This window comes from Pipistrellus kuhlii, unplaced genomic scaffold, assembly GCF_014108245.1.
Source record: "Pipistrellus kuhlii isolate mPipKuh1 unplaced genomic scaffold, mPipKuh1.p scaffold_m20_p_12, whole genome shotgun sequence".
NCBI lineage: Eukaryota > Metazoa > Chordata > Mammalia > Chiroptera > Vespertilionidae > Pipistrellus > Pipistrellus kuhlii.
Window position 1 is genome coordinate 25495917 of NW_023425427.1, and position 23790 is coordinate 25519706.

General features: G+C 32.9%; 1 protein-coding gene across 7 annotated transcripts in view; it reads right to left on the reverse strand.

Moving 5' to 3' along the window:
* The window catches only part of VPS13A (vacuolar protein sorting 13 homolog A), a 170303-nt gene that overhangs the window by 132619 nt on the left and 13894 nt on the right, over nt 1-23790 (reverse strand). For all 7 annotated transcript variants that reach the window (XR_006741281.1, XR_006741282.1, XM_036433730.2 and 4 more), the window contains exons 2-12: nt 22350-22393; nt 21453-21495; nt 18516-18611; nt 18149-18250; nt 11876-11985; nt 10963-11022; nt 5997-6056; nt 5743-5823; nt 2381-2438; nt 1419-1546; nt 861-967 (exon numbers count right to left, since the gene is read on the reverse strand). Coding sequence is in view for 5 of the 7 variants with exons in the window: in XM_036433730.2 (XP_036289623.1) it covers nt 861-967; nt 1419-1546; nt 2381-2438; nt 5743-5823; nt 5997-6056; nt 10963-11022; nt 11876-11985; nt 18149-18250; nt 18516-18611; nt 21453-21495; nt 22350-22393 (889 nt within the window). In the remaining 2 variants the exon portion in view is untranslated. The remainder of the gene's footprint in view (nt 1-860; nt 968-1418; nt 1547-2380; nt 2439-5742; nt 5824-5996; nt 6057-10962; nt 11023-11875; nt 11986-18148; nt 18251-18515; nt 18612-21452; nt 21496-22349; nt 22394-23790) is intronic.

Genomic DNA, 23790 nt, shown 5'->3' on the forward strand with positions numbered 1-23790 from the left:
AACTGGAATATGGTTCAACTAAAAAATACAGTGACTAAATGTTATTCTAGCACTCCAGTTATAAATTCTATTATAACGAATCCCTTAAGTAATTTCTAATTGCAAATCAAACTATAGTTTGTGTCAGCCTTTGAAGTATCTTAAAAGCGTCAAGAAATTCACTTTTATGCTATATTTTAAAAATCTTTTTAAAAAGTTTTAGTTTGAGCAAATCCACTTATGGAAATTTACCTGAAGAAAATGAAAAGACTACATCAAAAAGATATATGCACCCCCACATTCACTGTCACATTATCTACAATAGCCAAGACATTAAGACAACCTAAGTATCACTGACAAAAGAATGAATAAAGAAAATGTGGTAATATATACACAATAATGGAATATTATGTAGCCATAAAAAAAAAAATCTTGCCACTTATGACAACATGAATGAACCCTGAGAACATTATGATACATGAAATGAGTCAAAAAGAGACAAAAAATATATGATTTCACTTATAGAATCTTTAGGGACAGGAAATGAGCTCATAGGTATAGAAAATAGATTGGTGGTTGCCAGAAACAGGAGTTTGGGGTGAGCAAAATGGGTGAAGGGGGTCAACAGTTACAAACTTCCAGTTATAAAATAAATAAGTCATGGGGATATTATGTCAACTAAACTTAATAATATTGCACTGAATATTTAAAAGTTGCTAAGAAAGTAGATCTTAAAAGTTCTTATAAGAAAAATTTTGTAGCTCTCTATGGCAGGAATGGTAACTAATGGTGATAATTTGAATCATTATGTTGTACATCTGAAACTAATATAACACTGTTTATCAATTATACTTCAATTTTAAAAATTTAAGACTTTTTACCATTCTCTGGCATGGCCGTGAACAGGTACATCAGGTCTGAACTTCCTATATGGCAGATTTTGGGTCATCATATCAACTGATTCAAGAAGCTCCATAAGACTGAAATACTAAAGGATGAAAAACATAAAGCTCTTACATGTTTCAGATGTTTCCCAATTATTGAAGCTAAGTTAAACTTTTTAAAGGAAATTTTACCATGTAACTGAATTTTTTAAGAATATGAATAAATTGACAAATGAAAGGGAACCAGAAGCATAATATGAAATACATGCAACAGACTGACCTTTGCCCAGGGGGAGGGAGGTGGGGATGACTGAACAAAGAAGGTGAAGGTAATAGCTAAAGAACACATATGCATACCCCAGGGACACAGACAATAATTTGGTAAAGGCCAAGGAAGGGGTTGGCAGGAGAGGATAGAGGGAGGCAAAGGTGGGGGAAAGGAATAATGTCAACATTAAAAATTTTTTAACATTTCAATAAAGAAAAACACTTAAAACTTTAGTTCTATTTTTATCAAACTATAACGCAAAATTTAAAATACCATTTAAAAAATACCTGTGGTTTATTAAATTCAATCGCTATGTCATGTAATTCAACATCCAGTTTTATCTTGGGGGCGGAAAAGTCAAAATCAGATCGGTGATTCATCTGAAGTTTGGCTTTAGCAGATATGGGGCGAAATACTGGAAAAGAATATAAATTTTAATAAATTAAACTAAGTTACATTTCAAGAGTGTCACAGTATAAAAGGATCAAGTTGAAAATACTGATTTTCATGACTTATATATTCTTTTTACAGTTCTATATTTCCACAATGCTATGATTTGGTCAAATGAACTGTCATTTCATTGGTGGAAAAATTTCTGTTATCTTTTTTCTATCTATAATTCATATTGTTGTCAACAAGCCAAAAAAAGAAATATTTTCAGGAAGGATAATCTATTGTTAACAACATTGTCAGCCAAGTTATCCATCACCAATTAATATTTATTGAGTGCCTTCAGGATAGAAGAAACAGCACTCTTTTTCACTGCATATTTTAATAACTTATTTCTGATTGTTAAAATACTACATGTTCATTTCAGACTATTTAAAATTACAAAAAATTTTTTAAAAATTTAAGTACACATTTTTAAAATAGTAAGGTCATACTATAGACTACAGCATCTAGCCTTATTAAATTGTTAAATGTCTTTAAATTTATCATGACAATTATTAGAGAACTCACAATTTATTAACAACCACTTTTGTTGGACATTTTTCTTTCCTGGTTTTGATATAGAGCCAAAAGCTCCCCAACAATGAATGACATATACATGTTTGCTTTTACGTGTGTGTGTGTGTGTGTGTGTGTGTGTGTGTGTGTGTGTGTATAGATATATATATAGATATATATCATAAATACATTTACATGAAAAATTAACATGAAAAGGCACATTACATTAACAATATTCATTTAAAATTTATTAATAAAATAAAATAGAAAGTGCAATTTTTACTTTAGGAAACATACTTACCAAAATCATAACCTTCTGGAATAATATTTTCATCAACTATGCCATTCCTCAAGCTTTCCTATCAAAAGATAAATTGCTTTATTTATATTAATCACAATATTCCTTTATCTGACAAAATTCTACTGTATGCAAATAAAAAAAGTTTAAAAGCAATTTATAAAAAAATAACTCAAACTTAGGAGGATTTTGATATAAGAAAACATTAAAGTGGTTAGGATAATAGTTGAAAGTAATTATCTCATAAAAGAATACTTTAGAAATATTAAGATATATATTTAAACATGTTTATATATATAGACACCTATACAAAATATGACAAACTTCAATACCCATTTATAATTAAAACTCTCTATACCAAAGTGGATATAGAGGTACAATTACACTTGAATATAGTAAAGGGAATATAAGACAAACCCATAGCTCATATAACATTCGACAGTGAAAAGTTCAGAGTTTTCCTTTAAGGTCAGGAATAAGTCAAGGATATCCATTGTCACTACTTTTATTTAACACTAGACCCTGTGCAGGAATTCATGCATGGGTGGGGTCCCTTGGCCTGGCTTGTGATTGGAGCCAATTGAGGCCAGCCGGCAGTGCGGAAGGAAGCATGGGAGGCTGACCAGCCACGGGAGGTTGGCTTGTGGGAGTACCCTGACCATCAGGGAAGCTCTTGTGTTGAGTGTCTGGCCCCTGGAGGTCGGTGCGTATCATGGCAATGGCTGGTCATCCAGTCATAATGGTCACTTAGGCTTTTATATATAGATAGTACTCAAAGCACTAGCCAGAGAAATTAGGCAATAAAAGTAAATAAAACCCATCCAAAATGAAAAGGAGGAAATAAAACTGTCATGGTATTATTTATAATATAAATTTAGATGACATGGAATTATTTATAACAAATCCTAAAGACCCCAATCAAAAAAATATATTAGACTAAACAAATTCAGTAAAGATGCAGGATGAAAAAAAAAATCAATATACAGAAATCGGTTGCATTTCTTATACACTGGTAACAAAATATCAAAAAGCAAAATTAAGGAAATAATCCCATTTAGAACTAAATCAAAAAGAAAAAAATACTTAGAAATAAATTTAACTAAGAAAGTGAAAGGCCTGTACACTGAAAACTATAAGACTTTCCTAAAAGAAACTGAAGAACAAATAAGTGGAAAGATACTCCACACTCAAGACTGTAAAAATTAATATTGTTTAAAAAAATCCATACTACCCAAAGCTATATACAAATTCAATACAATCCCTACCCAAATTCCAATGGCATTTTCCACAGAAAAACACAATCATAAAATGTGTATGAAATCACAAAAGATCCCAAATAGCCAGATCAATCTTGAGAAATAAAATCAAAGCTAAAAGCATCACCTCCTTGATTTCAAGCTCTATTACAAAACTGTAGTAACCAAAACTATACAGTACTAGATAGAATAAACACAGACATATAGACCAGTGGAACAGAATAGGGAGCCCAGAAATAAGCCCATTAGTTTACAACAAAGATTAAATTTGGGAAAATTGTATAGACACATGCAAAATAATAAAACTGTACCAGTATCTTACACTATAAACAAAAATTAACTCAAAACGGATTAAAATTTCAATGTAAGACCTGAGACCATAAAAATCTTAGAAGTAAATATACTTGGTAACCTCCATGAGGTTGGTCTTAGTGATGATTTTTTTGGATTTGACATCAAAGTTAAATGCAACAAAAGTAAAAACAAGTGAGACTACATCAAACTAAAAAGCCTCTACACAGCAAAGGAAACTGCCAACAAAATATAAAATCAATCTACTGAATAGGAAAAAATATTTATTATTCATATATCTAATAAGGGGTCAATATCCAAAATATATAAAAAACTTACACAACTAATAAGTAAAAAAATAAACAATCTGATTACAAAATGAGCAGAAGTTCAGAATAAACATTTTTCCAAAGAAAACATATAGATGACCAACAGGTACATAAAAAAATATCCAACCTCACTAATCATCAGGGTAATGCAAATCAGATGACAATATAATATCACCTAATACCTGTTAGAATAAGTATTATAAAAAAGACAAAACATAACAAGTATTTGAAAGGATTCGGAAAAAAAGGAAACCCCTGTGCAATGTTAATGGATGCAACCATTATGGAAAACAGTATGGAGCATAAAATTTAAAATAGAACTACGATATGACCCAACAATTCTAACTCTGGATACTTACCAAATAAAACAAAAACACTAACTCAAACAGTTATGTGCATCCATGTTCACCGTAGCATTATTTACAAGAGTCAAGATATGGGAACAAACTCAATAAAGTAATTTAAAAAAAAAAGATATGAGAACAACCTACACATCAACAGATGAATAAAGAAAGAAAACGTGGTGTATATATATGTAACAAAATATCATTCAGCCATAAAAGAAAGGAAATCTTGCTATCTTAGTCAACACAGGTAGATTTTGAGGGCAGTATACTAAGTAAAACAGATGGAGAGAAACAAATATTATATCTAATATGTGGAACCTAAAAAAAAAAAAAAATGAACAAAAAAACAACAAACAGACAAATAAGCTCATAAATAAGAGAACAGACTGTTGGTTGCCAGAGGTAGGGGGTGGGTGGTGGCAAAATGGGTGATAGTAGTCAAAATGTACAATCTTCTAGTTATAAAATAAGAATTTATTTTACATAAAACATGGTGATTTAACATACAGCATAATGACTATAGTTAGTAATACTGCATTGCATATTTGAAAGTTACTAAGGGAATCTTAAAAGTTCTTTTCTCGCTGAAATCGGTTTGGCTCAGTGGTAGAGCATCTGTCTGCGAACTGAAAGGTCCCAGGTTCGATTCCGGTCAGGGGCATGTACATTGGTTGCGGGAACATCCCCGGTAGGGGGTGTGAAAGAGGCAGCTGGTCGATGTTTCTCTCTCATCGACGTTTCTAGCACTCTATCTCTCTCCCTTCCTCTCTGTAAAAAAAAATCAATAAAATATTTAAAAAGAAAAAAAAAGTTCTTTTCTCATGAAAACAATTTTTTAACTGAGTATGGTGAGAGATGTTAACTAGAATTATTGTGGAAATCATTTAGTAATACATACAAATATCGAATTGCTGTACACCTGAAACTAATGTTTTATGTCAATTATTAAAAAACAAGGTGTATGTTTATACATGGTTTTATATAGGTACATATATTCACCTATTTCTGTAAATTCTGCTAATTGGTTTTGCCTGAATAAAATGACCACTGACTACCGTATGTTAGGTAAATGACAATGAATAAAACATTATACAAAATATGTCAACAAATGTGTATATACACATATTTAAAAAGTTACTTACCAATGAATCATGATAACTAGTGATATAAAACATCCGGGAGTTCACATTCCAATAAGCAAAAAGGTTATCCAATCGGATTAACTGAAAGATGGTAAACATATGCCATTTTCAGAAGCCTCAAATAATTGAGTCATATTAACAGTTAAGCAAGTAAACACAATTTGCATAAACCCATATTATATATTACATTAGCTTTCCTAAAAGTCTCTTGTCAACTCATTGAGTTGACAAAAAATAGTATTTGTTTATTTTACCTTACGAAATAGTTTCTCAGTTTCATCATGTAAACATGGAACCCAGTTATGATCCGTTGTCTGGAATAAAAAAGGCAATAAATGTGTCATTTCCATGTGCTATGTGGCAGAGTGATAAATCCTATAAATTACTCCCTAGACCAATTTCCCATAAAAATGTCTTTGAGCCGAAACCGGTTTGGCTCAGTGGCTAGAGCGTCGGTCTGCGGACTGAAAGGTCCCAGGTTCGATTCCAGTCAGGGGCATGTACGTTGGTTGTGGGCACATCCCCAGTAGGAGGTGTGCAGGAGGCAGCTGGTTGATGTTTCTCTCTCATCAACGTTTCTAGCTCTCTATCTCTCTCCCTTCCTCTCTGTAAAAAATCAATAAAATATATTTTTAAAAAATAATATATATATATATTTTTAAATGTCTTTGAAAACATAACATTAAAAAAGTAAATAAACTACGTACAAGAAAGTCTCTACTTTCAATGAACTCATTATTGATTGAAAAGCAAACAGATAAAGAAACAATTACAGTCAAATAAGTGCCACTATAGTGGTTGAATACACAATCCTGGGAGAACACAGCAGAAGCCCCAAACCATTATTTTTAAAAAATGGAGAAAGTGATATCTAATCTTATATATAACATATGAACAGACATTACTTATTGTAAGGTCAGTATGGAATATTATTCATCCTAGAAAGGTATAGGAACATCTGATATGTTCAGAGAACTTAAATGGCCCAGTATGGGCCATTCACATAATGTGAAACAAAGAGTTGAAATCAGATATCTTACCTGGAATCAGATTACAAAAGGATTATAAATGACTTGAAGGCAAAACTTGGACTTTATTATAAAAGCAATTAAAAAGCCACTGAGGAGAATAAAGATACTTATTTAAAAAGATGGTTTACATTTTTTTGTACAGAACTAAATGGATTAGAACAGTAGTTCTCAAATTTTATTAAGCAATAGTATCACATAGAGGCCTTTTTTTTTTGCCAAATAATTTGCTTTTTTTTAAATTTCTTTATTGATTAAGGTATTATATAAACAAGAATTGCTGGGCCCATTCCTGTTTCAAATTGAATACATCTGGGCTGGGGACAATGGTCAAATCGCTGCTGTCACAGTCACCAATGGCCTTCACAGCGCTAACTACAACAGCTAATTCTCCATCCTTATTTTCCAACAGAGCATTGACATTTTACCCCACCCAGCATTACTGAGTAACTTTTTATTTGGCATATTTTAGAGTAGACCATGTTGTTTTTAAAAAATCATACACAAAAACTAATGAATATAACAAAAGCAAGATGTAATGGAAATACTATACAGCAGTTAAATTGAATGAAATAAATTACATGTGGCAACATAGATGTTGAACATATTGTGAGGAGAAAAGGGGAACTTATAGAAGAAACACATAAAATATTTATCTAACTTCAAAAACTACCAAATACTATATATAATTTTAATGGCTATATTAGGTAAAAGTTTAAAAACTTAGGATGTTTATCTCTGGATATACAGGAAAGCATAGCAGTATTCCTAACAGTTTATTCTTTTAAAGTACCGTATTTTTCGGACCATAAGACGCTCCGGACCATAAGACGCACCAGTTTTTAGAGAAGGGAAATGAAGAAAAAAAGATTCTGAAACAAATAGTGTCCTAAAATATTTTATGTGCATTAAAACCCAACATCACAGTCATAAACAACATGTAATCAACCCTGTAAAGTAAACAGCAGCATTTAGAACCATTTTAGAGTCGGGCAAGCACACAGAGACCACACAGAGCCGGGCAAGTAAAAAAACTTTTTTTTTAAAGTATATGTGTAGGCTATATTTGGACCATAAGACGCAGAGACTTTTTCCCCCCACTTCTGGGGGGAAAAAAGTGCGTCTTATGGTCCGAAAAATACGGTATTAAAACTTAAATTGAAAATTTTACCAATTTTTCTTTCCATTAAAAGTGAATGTTTCATAATTCTGTGTGCTCCTAGACTTGTAAAATTCCTCAATTTGAAAAATTAGATGAAGTATGCCACATTTTTATTTTTTTAAATAAAAATTAACTCCCCTGGTGTCTATTTTTAATGTTCCGCTAGAAATATTTTATTTTTGTTATTGTTGTTACATATGTCTCCTTTTTCCCAACTGGCTCCTCCCTGGCCACTCCCACCCCCCAGGACAAGCCCCCAGTGCCCCAGTGTCCGTATTAATTGGTTATGATAAAATGCATGCATACAAGTCCTTTGGTTGATCTCTTAGCCCCTATCCCTTCCCTCTGAACAGTCTGTTCAGTGTTTTTTTTTGTTTGTTTGTTTGTTTGTTTTGTCTCTGGATCTATTTTTGTTCATCGACTTATGTTGTTCATTATATCCCACATATGAGTGAGATCATGTAATATTTATCTTTCTCCGACTGGCTTATTTTGCTTAGCATAATGCTCTCCACATCCATCCATGCTGTTACAAATGGTAAAAGTTCCTTATTTTCAATAGTGGTGTAGTATTCCATTGTGTAGATGTACCAGTTTTTTAATCCAATCATCTGATGGGCACTTAGGCTTCTTCCAAACTTTAGCTATTGTAAATTGTGCTGCTATTTACATAGGGGGGCATATATCCTTTCTGACTGGTGTTTCTGATTTCTTGGGTCAAATGGGAGTTCCATTTTTAACTTTTTGAGGAAACTCCATACTATTTTCCACAGAGATTGCATCAGTTTGTATTCCCACCAACAATGCATGAGGGTTCCTTTTTCTCCACATCCTCTACAGCACTTGTTGATTTATTGATGATTGCCATTCTGACAGGTGTAAGATGGTATCTCATTCTCGTTTTGATTTGGATCTCTCGGATGATTAGTGACTTTGAGCATGTTTTCATATGTCTCTTGGCCCTCTGTATGTCCTCTCTTGTAAAGGTCTACTTAAGTCATTTGCCCATTTTTTATTAGATTATCTTCCTTTTGTTAAGTTGTGTGAGTTCCCTATAAATTTTGGAGATTAAACCTTTATGAGAGATAGCATTGTTAAACATGTTCTCCCAAACAGTGAGCTTTTTTGTTCTTTTGTTGATGGTTTCTTTTGCTGTGCAGATGATTTTTATTTTGACATAGTACCATTTGTTTATTTTCTTCTTAGTTTCCACTGTCCTAGCACCAGTAGGAAGTAAAGCTATTGCTATGACATTTGTCTGATATTTTGCTGCTATGGATTCTTCTAAGATTTTTATGGTTTTCCCACTTCCTTGTTTAAGTCCTTTATCCATTTTGAGTTTATTTTCTGTGTATGATGTAAGTTGGTGATCTAGTTTCTTTTTTTTTTTTTTTTTTGTATGTACCTGTCGAACTTTCCCAACACCATTTATTGAAATAGTAACTGTTTTGACTCCATTGTATGCTCTTGCTTTCTTTGTCAACTATTAATTGAGCATAATGACTTGGGTCGATTTCTGGGTTCTCTGTTCTGTTCCATTGGTCTATATGTCTGTTCTTGTGCCAGTACCAGGCAGTTTTGAGAACAGTGGCTTTGTAATACAGTTTGATATCTGGTATTATGATCCTTCCAACTTCGTTCTTTCTCAGGATTGCAGTGGCTATTCAGGGTCTTTTTTTATTCAATGTGTTTGTTCTAGGTCTATGCCATTGGTATTTTAATGGGGATTGCACTGAATCTATAAATTGCTTAGGGTAGTATGGACATTTTAATGATGTTGTTTCTACCAATCCATGAACACGGTATATTCTTCCATTTGGTTATGTCTTCCTCTCTCTTTTTTCAATGTCCTATAGTTTTCCAAGTACAGGTCTTTTACCTCTTTAGTTAATGCTTTCCAGAACTTTTATTTCTAGTTAAATTTATTCCTATATATCTTAGTTAAATTTATTCCTATATATCTTAGTTAAATTTATTCCTATATATCTTAATTTTTTTATTGCAAAGGTAAATAGGATTTTTTTTTTTTAGTTTCTTTTTCTGTGAATTCATTAATAGTGTATAAAAAAGGCATAGATTTCTGGGTGTTAATTTTGTATCCTGCTACATTGCTGAATTCACTTATTAGGTCTAGTAGATTTTTTTATGGAGTATTTAGGCTTTTCTATGTATAATATCATGTCATCTGCAAATAATGACAGTTATACTTCTTCTTTTCCAATTGGATGCGTTTTATTTCTTCTTTTCTGACTGCTCTGGCTAGCACTTCCAGTACTATGTCGAACAGGAGTGGTGAAAGCAGGCATCCCTGCCTTGTTCCTGTTCTTAGGGGAAATGGTTTTAGTTTTTGCCCACTGATTATGAGATTGGTGGTAGGTTTATCATTTAAGGCTTTTATTATGTTGACGTATGATCCCTCTATTCCCACTTTGCTGGGAGTTTTTATCAGTATTCCACATTATTAATAATGGTGAGGACATGGTAGTTTGTTTCTTTATGCTTTACATGACTTATCAAAGTTCCTAAAAATTTCTCATAAATGGGCCTGTCCAACATGGCTCAAAGGTTGAACACTGAGCGTCAACCTATGAATCTGGAGCTCATGGCTCGATTCCCAATCTGGGTACATGCCCAGATTGTGGGCTCAATCTCCAGTGTAGGGCATGCAGGAGGCAACCAATCAATGATTCTCTCTCATCATTGATGTCTCTCTCTCCATCCTCCATCTCTCTTCCTCTCTGAAATCAATAAAAATATATTTAAAAAACAAGAGATAGATTTTAAATTTTAAAAAAGGTATCAAATATCAATAATTAGCAAATAATAATAGGCCCTCGTATTTTAACTAGGATTTGATTATCAACCATTTTTTTAAATATGAAATTACCTATCCTCAGTTGCAATCCAATCCATATACTAGAGGTACTAATTCTATATAGACATCTATTTCTGATGCATGCCTAAATGAATAGCAATTTGTAGCTTAACTACACAATTAAATATAATTAAATTTATTTTTAAACAACGTACCTGCATGCTGAGATTTTGAAGAGAAATACCAAATGACAGTGGGTTTTCTTGATTTGTGATCTAAAGAGGAAACACAGTACATTTTTCTCAGATTTTTATCGATAGTAGTTAAACAAAATTTACATTACAGAATGCAACTTCAAACATTCAAAAACATTTAATGCTTTCCAGAACTTTTATTTCTATATTTTTTCCTGATACATACTAATTAAAATATTAAGCATCAATGTGTTAGTGTTCTAAAATAATAACACATCTGCAAATTTTATACTTTATAAAAAAAAGTTTATAAAAAATGATTGACCCTCATAATAGTACTATGAGAAGCTAATTATTACATGTTTTAGAGAGAATACATGATCTATTTAAGGTCAGTTAGTTAAATCTTGTTCTACTGATTTCTAGACCAGTGCTCTCTCCAGGAGATATCGTATAATTTAAAGTGTCTTGAAACCATATAATAGCTAAATTCATAATCCCATCTATCACATGTATTAAGATATGCATTTTCCTTCATTATCTGATGTTTGAATACTTTAGGGAATTGTAACTAAGGCAGTAAAGACTGCAAATTACAACTACAGTTATAGAAAAGAAAGGTCATGTCATTTTCAGCCTTATTCCTTCACTTCCAAGTATCTCAGTGGTTCTCAACCTTTCTAATGCCACGACCCTTTAATTCAGTTCTTCCTGTTGTGGTGACCTCCAAACATAAATTATTTTTGTTGCTGTAATTTTGCTACTGTTATGAATTGTAATGTAAATATCTTTGTTTTCCGATGGTCTTAAGCTCTACAGCAGCCATTTTCAACCTGTGGGTTGCTAATAGATGGGCTGCTACAGAACAGATTTCCATAAACTGTGGAATAAATATATAAATATAAAAACAAGATTCATTTGTTAAAATACTTACATCATCTTCATAACGAATATGGATGTTGGAAATTTTCACTTGAAGATTTTTTATAATCTGAGTAATTAATTTTTCTGTAAAGGTGTCTTGTTTTTCCACCAGGAGTTTTTCTAGAATTGCAAATATTCCTTTTTAAACTTGAATGAAAAGTACATTCTATAAATATCCACATATTAAGGTAATATAAATTTTAACCTTGTTAAAGAAAAAAAATCTACATTTGTATATTTGCTTTTCAAAAATCTCCCAATTTTGAAAAAGATTTTCAAAGGCAACTGAGTAGTTTTCAAAAACTAATTTCTTGTTCAGTGAAACTAAAGCCAACCTTGCAAAATTTATTGGCATTAAATTTTATAAACTTTTCTCTGTTAATTATATCTGAGTACATAAAGATATGGACAACAATGAAGATTATTATGTAAGAATTATAATAGGCTTATATGAAAAAAGCTAGAGAAAGCAGTGAAGATGGAATCTCCCTTAAAATTAGAGATAACATCGTAAGTTGTCTGTGATTAGGTGTATAAAATAGTTGAATGATTCTACTGATGAATACAAAGTAAGAAGATATAAGATATTACCCTCTCTCCTTTACAGCAAGGATGAAGGAAGTTCATCAGATGTTTCTTTTTCTAAAACCTATTTACTATCTCCAGTTTCAATATTTTCCAGGGGAAAAGAAAGAATAAAAAATTGAGGCTCCTAATTTTTTAATATGCCTTTAATAACCATTAGTTACTACCCCTATTTCCTCCACTTAAAAATGCCAATAAAAGCTATCTTTTCCTAGCGTGTGTGTGTGTGTGTGTGTGTGTGTATTAGATTAGATTTAAAAAAGAGAGATGAACCCAAAGCCAGTTTGGCTCAGTGGTAGAGCATCGGTCTGCGGACTGAGGGGTCCCGGGTTCAATTCTGGTCAAGGGCATGTGCATTGGTTGCGGGCACGTCCCCGGTGGGGAATGCGCGGGGGGCAGCTGGTCGATGTTTCTCTCTCATTGAGGTTTCTGGCTCTCTGTCTCTCTCCCTTCCTCTCTGTAAAAAATCAATAAAATATATATTTTAAAAAAAAAGAGAGATGAAGACTGAAATTACTGAAGTCACAAATGAGAGTGGAAACATTACTATTTATTCTACAGAAATAAAAAAAATATTATAAGATAGTATGAAAAAAATTTTACTAGCAAATTGTAATACCAGATGAAATGGACAAGTTCCTAGAAAAACGAAATCTACCAAAGCAAAATCACAAAGAAACAGAAAATCTGAATAGTCATATAATTCATAGATCAAACCAGTAATAAAAAAATCTCTCAACAAAAAAAAAAGCTCTGGACCTCATGGCTTCACTTGTGAATTCTACCTAACATTTAAAAGAGAACATCAATCCTTTTCAAATACTTGCAAAAAACTGAAGAAAAGGGAGTATTTCCAAACTCAATAAGAGATCAGCATTAATCTGACACAAAAGCAAGACAAACATACCACAAAAAATTACAGATCAATATCCCTAATGAATATTGACACAAAAATCTTCAACAATATGTTAACAAATAAAAATTAAAAGCCCATTATAAGAATTACACACAATGACTCAATATAATTTATTCCTGCAATGCAAGGATGGCTCTATATATGAAAATCAATTTAATATACCATATTAACAAAATAAAAGAAAAAATACATGATCATCTCAACCGATTAAGAAGAATCATTTGACAAATATCAATACCCTTTCATAATAAATATGCTCAATAAACTAGCAATAAAAGGAAACTAATTTAACATAATAAAGGTCACAGGTGAAAACTCGCATCACACTCAATAGTGAAGTCTGAAAGCTTTACATATAAGTTCAGGAAAAAGGTAAGGATGCCCACTTTTGCCACTTCCATTCAACATAGTATGAAAATTCTAGTCAGAGTAATTAGCCAAGAGAAAATAAATAAAAGGCATACAAATTGGAAAGTAAAAAAATAACATTATCTCTATTCACAGATAACATTATCTTATATAAAGAAAACCCTATATAATTCCACACAAAAATAAATTGTTAGAATAAACTAATTCAGCAAAGTAGGAAGGTACAAAGGCAGCACAAACAAATCACTTGCATATCCATTTCCAAGCAATGGATAATCTGAAATAACAAAAATAACTCCCTTTATAATAGTATCAAAAAAAATAAAATACTTAGGAAAAGATTAAAAGACATAAATAAGTAGAAGGACATGCCATCCATATCCATGGATTGGAAGATTTGATATTGTTAACACATCAGTATTGCCCAAAGGACTCTACAGATTCAAAACAATCCATATCAAAATATCAATGACATTTTTTTGCAGAGAAAAAAAAATTCATCATAAAATTCATATGGAATCTCAAATAATCAAAACAATCTTGAAAAGGAAGAACAAAGCTGAAAGAATCACACTTCCTAATTGCAAAACTTCTAACAAAAGTACAGTAATCAAAACAGGGTGGTATTGGCATAAAGAACATATAAGCCAATGGATAAACTAGAAAGCCCAGAAATAAATCTAACTTTTTTAGAAGAGTGCCAAGACTATCCAATGGGAAAGAACAGTATTTTTAAAGAAACGATGCTTGAAAACTGTATATCCAGATATTCATATGCAAGAGAATGAAGTTGGACCGTTATCTAGCAATATACAAAAATGAACTTAGATTAAAGATTTTACTGTAAGAAATAAAACTATAAAACCTCTTAGAAGAAAACATAGGAAACTGGATTTGACCATAATTTCTTATATATGATATCAAACACACAGGCAACAGAAGAAAAGCAGACAAAATGAACTTCATGAAAACTTTAAAATTTGGGGCCTGGTAGACTATCAACAGAGTAAAGATGCTAGGAATAAAATTTTCAAATTACATATCTAATAAGGGATTAATATTCAGAATACAGAGAATTCTGACCACATACCCTCCAAAAAAAACACACAATTTAAAAATGGGGAAAATATTTGAATAGATATTTCTCCCAAGATATATAAATGGCCAGTAAGCTCATAAAAGAATGCTCAAATATTAGTTTTTAGGGAAGTGCAAATCTACACTATATGATACCATTTCATTGCCATTAAGATATTACTATTTAGAAAAAAAACAAGATGGCAGCATAAGGTATATACCTATACTTGCTGCCTCTCACAACAATACCAAAACTACAACTAAAAGACAAAATGTCTATCACCCAGAACCATGGGAAAGCTGGCTGAGTAGAAGTTCCACAACTAGAAGGAAAGAGAAAAGAGTGTTAAGACCGGGTAGGACATGCACAGGTACAGAAAGCAGAGGTACGGGGGCGCGAGAATTGGGCTGGCAACCGGGTGCGCTGTTTTTTTCAATCCAAAGAAAGATACAAGCTCCGACTGCTCTGAAATCCAGTTTCAAGTGAGACTCTGAGGACTCAGACTCCAATGGGGAGAAGCAAGACTGTCTGCCATTGGGTCAGAAAGTGAAGGTGGACCTCTTGCAGAGGTACGCACCGGAATCATTGTTTACTGCACTGGGGCCGGGCCCCAGGGACATGGAAATGCGGAGACACAGAGAGGGCTGATTTGCAGCCATTGCTATTTGCAACATCCTGGTGATTCCCTGAGACCTTATCCCACCTAATTTACAAACCCACCCAAACTGAGGGCAGCAGCTTTTGCATATGAACGGCCTGCCCTATCGCATCTTAACCTAACAAACTGCAGCTGGGTCAGCTCCAAAACTTCCAAACCCCAAGTAAAGAGGAGAAATCTGCAGATCTTGCTGTAGCTCCTGCTGGGTGGCCTCAGACAGTAACTGACCTGCAACTCCTTAGAGATCCAGGAGCCAGTTTACCTAGTGGTCAGTGTGAGATGACACCAGATTTCAACTCCTCACATCCATAAGTGACACACTCAAGAGGCAGACTCAGGGAGCACCAAAGCCCCACTGAAGCAAGTCCTTCCCCATAAGGGTGTCTCTAGCACAGCAGTTCTTCCATTATAGACATAGTGGGTCCTCACAGCCAATTGGCCTGGAGTTCAATTTCTCCTAGTGTAACAACAGCAATCAAGGCTTAACTACAACAAGACTGTGCACTCAGCCCACAAAGAGGAGCACCAAGACTGTCCCCCTCGGGTGACTGGGGAGGCTGAATCACTGGGCCCAATAGGTCACCTACCATATAAAGCCACTCCATCAACACAGGGAAGCAGCCAAAATGCAGGGTCAAAGAAACATCTCATGAATGAAAGAAATGAAGGAAAGCAAATAACCGGATACAGAGTTCAAAACCACAGTAATAAGGTTACTCAAGAATCTTCTAGAAACCTCTGAGGAACTTAATGAGACCTTTAAGGATCTTAATGAGAATGAAAAAAAAAGGGGGGGGGGGGAAGGATCCGTCAGAAATTAAGCATATATATCTGAAATAAAGAATAATATACAGAAATTCAACAGTAGACTAAAGGACTCCAAGAATCAAACCAAAAGATTTGAAATATGAGGAAGCAAAGGATACCCAGCCAGAAAAAACAAAAAGAAAAAAGAAACCAAAAATATGAAGATTGCCTCTGGGACAACTTCAAGCATACCAACATCCAAATTATGGGGGTGCTAGAAGAGAGAGAGACAAATATTGAAAACCTATTAGAAGAAATAATGACAGAAAACTTTTCCCACCTGGTAAAAGAAATAGACTTACAAGTCCAGGAAGTGCACAGAACCCCAAACAAAAGGAATCCAAAGAGGACCACACCAAGACACATCATAATTAAAATGCCAAGGGCGAAAGACAAAGAGAATATTAAAAGCAGCAAGAGAAAAATAGTTACCTACAAGGGAGCACCCATACAACTGTAGCTGATTTCTCAACAGAAACTATGCAGGAGTGGCAAGAAATATTCAAAGTGATGAAAGCAAGAACCTAAAACCAAGATTATTCTACCCAGCAAAGCTATCATTCAGAATTGAAGGTCAGATAAAGAGCTTCACAGATAAGAAAAAGCTAAAGGAGTTCACCACCACTAAACCAGGATTATATGGAATGCTGAAGGGTATTCTTTAGGAAGAGGAAGAAGAAGAAAAAGGTAAAGATAAAAATTATGGTCAACAAAGTGACAACAAATACACATCTATCAACAAGTGAATCTAAAAATTAAGTGAATAAAAGATCTGGTGAACAAAATAAACTGGTGAATACAATAGAATCAGGGTCATAGAAAGGGAGTGGACTGACAATTCTCAGTTGATAGGGGGTCTGAGGGTGCGATAAGAAATTGGACAAAAATCTTATACCCATGGATGAGGACAGAGGTGGAAGGTTAGGGCCTTTGGTGGTGGTGGGGGAATCAGGTGGAGGGGAGCTATAGGAGGGGTAAGAGGAACATCTGTAATAATCTGAACAATAAAGAATTAAAAAAAAAAAAGTTACTATTTAAAAAAAAAAACACCCAGAGAATAAGTAGATATGAATGACCACACAGATATGAAAGAACTGTCAACAGGTAAAAATTTAATATTGGGTCATATTTTTTATTTTTAAAAATTAATGTATGGCAAGGATAGTGAAATCAGTATATATCTATCTTACTTTTAAGACGTTTGACTTTTAAATGAAGGACAGAGAAGATAAACACATGACTAGGTTAGGAAAATGACTTTATGTTAGAAGATAAGAAAAACTACAGTACATTTGCATATTAAGAAGAAAGATTCACTAAAGGGAGAAGTTAGAGTCTGAGTAAAAATAGCTGCTGCTGCTTCATGCAGCTGCTTCATGCAGCACAAGTGGAAAGGAATTAGATTTCTGCAGGACATCTCTTCTACCAACAAAGGAGGGATTGAAGTAATGGACCATTTGGTCTATGTTGAATAGGAAAGGATGTGAAGCCAGAGGATAAATAAACAGATTTGGAAAAGAATAAATATATAAAGGAACTCAGCATATGCAAAAGACCTGTTATACGGAGAATAAGAAGGAAAAGGCTAGAAAGATAAGAAAACATACTTGATCCAATTAATTATTGAAGTTAAAAACTAACCCTTCCCTTATAAGCTAGGTATATTATTTGCCCTAAGATAAATGTCTAATAGGAAAGAATTTTTATAAACATGATAAAACACATTAAGTACATTAAAATGCCCCATGTAATAAGATTCTCTCATATTTGTTAAGTAATCTCAGTGCTTCCAAATAAAAATAATATTCAATTGTGAACAATATTTTTCTTTTCCCCATTTATTATTTCAATTCTTCTTTGTTTTCTTTACCTTGATCAGCTACTTTTTGTTTGGCTTCTTCTATTCTTTTTAGTTCCTGCTGCTTTGCTTCCAAAAGTTGCTTTTCTTCTTTTAAAAAATCATATTTTATTACTAAAGGAAACATGAAAAGGGAGAATATTAATTACCATAAATTTAAATGTACTCATTCAAAAAAACATACAAGAAAATAATCACTAATTCCAAGTCTGTAAAAACTTAGTGTGAAAAACAATTTAATTCAATTACCTACCACCAAATGTATTTATTTTAAAAATCACAAAAAATTCCCCCAAAATATTTTGAATAAATAAAATATAAAGATTTTCCATCTACAAAAAAGAGTAATTTAAATTATAATGTTTAAAATTTGACTTACTAGAAGAAGGCACTATGAGTAAATAAATGTTTTCCAGTACAGCTACAACTGGTTGAGTATAGAGGTTTTTCCATGGAATTTTAAGATTAAGATTACCTACATTAAAAAAAAAGAAAAAAAACAAAAAATTCATTTAAACTACATTTACTATCAGCTTATTTTCTGACAGAATTAGAAAAGATTACAACAAAAAATAAGGTTTTGTGGTGAAAATTTGAAATTATTTGTATCAATCAATATTGTTGGAAAATCTACTAAATAATATCCTAAATATTTATAAGTTTCTATTTATGGCCATCTATCTGTACCACAAACATACTAATATTCTTCCGTTAACCAACAATCCTTTTTATTATAACACAGAATATCCCCATTTTTGCTCTAAATCTCTGTATGAAGTACTTTCCTTATACTTTAAAAAATATTACCTAGTTTATTTAAGTGTTTATTTTTCACGTGAAGAGATTATACACACAATTTAACAATGGGGATACATCCTGAGAAATTCATCGTTAGGTGATTTTTGACATTGTGCTAACATCATAGAGTGCCCTTACACAAACTTCAGTGGTCTAGCCTACTTTGTAGCCAGGCTATATAGTACAACCCAGTGGTCGGCAAACTGCGGCTCGCAAGCCACGTGTGGCTCTTTGGCCTCTTGAGTGTGGCTCTTCCACAAAATACCACAAACCCTAATTAAGTTAATAACAATGTACCTACCTATAAAGTTTAAGTTTAAAAAATTTGGCTCTCAAAAGAAATTTCAATCGTTGTACTGTTGATGTTTGACTCTGCTGACTAATGAGTTTGCCGACCACTGGTATAGCCTACTGCTTCTAGGCTACAAACCTGTACAAAAGGTTACTATACAAAACAACACAAAATTAAATCAAGCACAAGAGAAAATAATGTAATCAGGAGCCTGAATAATATAAGATATATGAGGCTGCTGACATATGAACATGAGACATATGAGGCTGCTGCCGGAGTAACATAGCATGCTGATTTACAGCAAATGTTGTATTTTAAGTTGAAAAAGTATACTCTAAAATAACAATAAAAATGTAAAGTATAGTCCTGGCTAGGCGGCTCATTTGGTTTGAACATCATCCCATACACCAAAAGAATGTGGGTTCGATTCCTGGTCAGGGTGTGTACAGGAGGCAAATGATTGATGTTTCTCTCTCACATCGATGTTTCTTTCTCTCTCTCCCCCCCCTCCTGTCTTCGTAAAAATCAATAAAAAAGATATCCTCTCCCTCAAAAAAAAAAAAAAAAATCAATAAAAATATTTTTTAAGCCACACAAAAATATACACTCTCAGGTGAGAATTTAAATGTTTTAAATATAAAGTATACTATAATAAGTACATAAAATAGTAACAATCCATTTATTGTCTTTATGAAGTTTTATGTGTCATACTTTTATACTGGCAGTCCAATAGGTGTGTTTTACACCCATACTACCACAATCATGTCAGTAAAGCCTTGAGTTGCAACAGCTATGACAGTAATAATTTTTCAGCTTCTTATAATTTTATAGTACCATATCATATAAGTGGTCCATTGTTAATCAAAATGTCATTACGCAGTGCAGGAATGTATGTACAAAAATATAGATTGAATGATTATCACCATAAGAATATTACACACAAATATATCTGGTATTATGGGAAATAGTTGAAAATTATTCAAACTAACAGTAATCCTATATAATAAAAGGCTAATATGCAAATCAACTAAACAGCAGAATAACCAGTAGCTGTGATGCACGCTAACCATCAGGAGGCAGGTGCTCAACCCAGGAGCTGCCCCCTGGTGTCAAGTGCACTCCTACAGGGGGAGCGCTGCTCAGCCAGAACCCAGGCTCACAGCTGGCGAGCACAGAGGCGGTGGCAGGAGCCTCTCCTACCTCCATGGCAGGCAGACATCCCCCAAGGGGTCCTGACTGTGAGAGGGCACAGGAACCTCCCCTCCCCCCAACCCCAATGCACAAATGTTGTGCACTGGGCCTCTAGTTTAAACAATAAAGTTAAAAAACAATAAACCAACATAATTTAAAAAATCAAACACACGTTTTTATTAAGCATTTTAAAACATCATATTCTAATTAGTTTTTGCTCAAGCAATACACATCAGTGTACAGATGATATGTTATAAAATTATGCACTGGAAATCTTTATAATTTTGTTAACTAGTATCAACCCAATAAATTCAATGTTAATAAAGGGAAAAAATGTAAAGTATGAGCACCAGAAAAATAATACAGGTCAAGAACTAGCTCAATATTCAGGGCAATCTAGAAAAACTTCCAGAGTAGAAACTTAGTTTCTGATAGATCCCTAGCTATGCTGGCTGACCTAGACCCTACTCCTTATACCACATACAAATGGGCAAACAGAATATAGCAAAGATAACTAGTGAGAAACCTAAAACACTGAGGGGTTAATGCTTTCTAGTAACACAATGGCTCTCAAATAACTCATTTTTAACATCTAATAAGGCATATAATTTCATACATATTAGCCAAAGTATATATGGACCGCATATTTTTGTCATAAAATTAACCTCCATCTAGATAAAAACACACAGTTATTTTCAATTAATGCTCTAAAACACTAAAAATATCACATTATGCTGAAACTAGTTTGGCTCAGTGGATAGAGCATCGGTCTGCAGACTGAAAGGTCCCGGGTTTGATTCCAGTCAAGGGCGTGTACCTTGGTTGCAGGCACATCCCCAGTAGGGGGTGTGCAGGAGGCAGCTGGTTGATGTTTCTCTCTCATGGACATTTCTAGCTCTTTATCCCTCTCCCTTCCACTCTGTGGAAAATCAATAAAATATATTAAAAAAATAAAAATATCACATTATAAGGATACTAAGCATATTATTCTGGTTGCATGTCCAGAAAGGAAACATACAAATAAACAAAGCTTACCTATATAACCAACTTTAACTTTAAATGGTACATCCAGTTGACTCTATAAAAAATACACAGATGTAAATTATTAGTACACAACAGATGACTACTTTTTTCTTCCTAGAATTATTTAAAGGGTTTAAAGTTTACTTACACGTTCCCTTTACCTTCAATGCTTAAATTTATAGATATGTGTATGTCAATATTTATACCAGCATTGTTCATAAAAGCCAAAAGACAGAAACAATCCAAGTGACCATCAACAGATGAGTAAAAAAATTCATATACATATAGAATATTACTATGCCATAAAAAGGAAAGATGTTCTAAAACATGCTACAACATAGATAAACCTTGAAGGAATTACAATGAGTAAAATAAGCCAGACAGAAAAATGACAAAATAGCATGATTCCACTTATAGGTGGTACCTGAAATAGGCAAATTAATAGAAAATACATTGGAGGTTACCAGGGTCTATAGGGAAGTCTAAGAAGTTGTATCTTTTATGGCTACAAACTTCCCTTTGGCATAATGAAAAACCTTTAGAAACAGATACTGATCAGGATTGCACAGCACTGTAAATGTAATTAATTGTAATTAATGCCACTCAATTCTATAGTAAAAAAAAATGATTAAAATGGTATAAAATACTGAAGATGACTGGGAAAATAAAAACATATAGATCAATTATACTTTAATAAATGTTTCTAAAAAATAATCATCATATAGAAAGTAACATTAGAAGTATTTTTATATGGAGAAAATTAGCCAGTTTGTGCTTTTAAAAGAGAAAATTTATTTTACAAAACTTATTTTCAAAAATTTTTCTCAAAATTAAATGATTTAAAGTAACAAAGTAAATTAGGAAAAAGTCTATAAATGCACCAACCAATTTCTTACAGTCAAAACCTACCAGGGCATTTTCTTTAATTTCAAGGTTCTTCAAGACCACAGCTCCTAAAAAAGATTATTAAAAATAAAATTGAAATATTTAAATATTTTTCATTTTAAATGTTAGGTATATTTCATCCTGAAAATATCATATTAAGAAAAACTAATTACAAATAATGTATATAAAACAGAATTCAACTATAATTGTATTAGCTCACTTTCATTCTTCAACTAGTCTAAGATTGTATGCTTGACCAAAATGTCATTTATTGTAAGTTATGACCTCTGAAGTTGTAGTTCCATGTTTTTACATTTTAATCAAAACTATACAAATAATTAAGAATCTAGCAAGGTAATATGATATACAAAAAAAGACATAAAAAATGAATTGTATTTATCGATAAATACACTCGCAATGAACTGGAAAGAAATTTTTAAATCTAAAATCATCAAGATACAGAAACATAAACTTCCCAAACTGAAATGCAAAAAGAGAAAAATAAAAGAAAAAGTAATGAAACAGAATATCCAAGAATTGTAGGACAATTTGTAATAGTTGTAACATATGCATAATAGGAATACCAGAAGGGGGGGGAAATGACATACTAATGAATGAGAAATTTCCAAAATAAATAAATGATAAAGACACCAAACCATAGATCCAGAATGCTCAAAAAACACAAAGCAAAAAAAAACCTCCAAAAAATCTACACTTAGGCATATCATAATCAAACTAAACAAAGCCAAATACTAAGAAAAATGTTGAATATGAACCAGAAATCCCACTTCTGAATATAGATCCAAAAAAAAGAACATGTTATTAAAAAGATACCTGCACTCCCATGTTTATTGCAACATTATTCACAACAGCCAAATGTGTTATCAACTTAAGTGTGTACATCAACAGATGAATGAAGGTATAATACACACACACACACACACACACACACACACGCTCACACACACACACACACACACACACAGGCGTGTGCGCGCACACACACACACACACACACTAATTATGTGGCAAGGTAAAGGTGTTAGCCAAAGCTAAATATTTCGATACAGGGTGGGGCAAAAATAGCTTTACAGTTGTGAATATACAAAATCACCCACTCACAACTGTAGACCTACTTTTGCACCACCTGTATATAAATGTATCAAATCAACATGTTGCACACCTTATAAACTTATACCATGTAATATGTAAGTTAGATCAACAACAACAAAATCTCAAATGAAAGCAGAGAAAACACACACACACAGACAAACATCCCAGTAGAGGTACAAGGAATAATGAATTGAAAAAATCATTAGAGAAAGTAAAGAGCTGACTCAAATTGAAAAGAATTAACTGGCAAACTTGAAAACAAGTTGTTTGAAAATACAAAAGAGCAAAAATCTAACCTAATAATAGAGTAATATGCAAATTAATCACCACATTCTACACAAACCACGCCCAC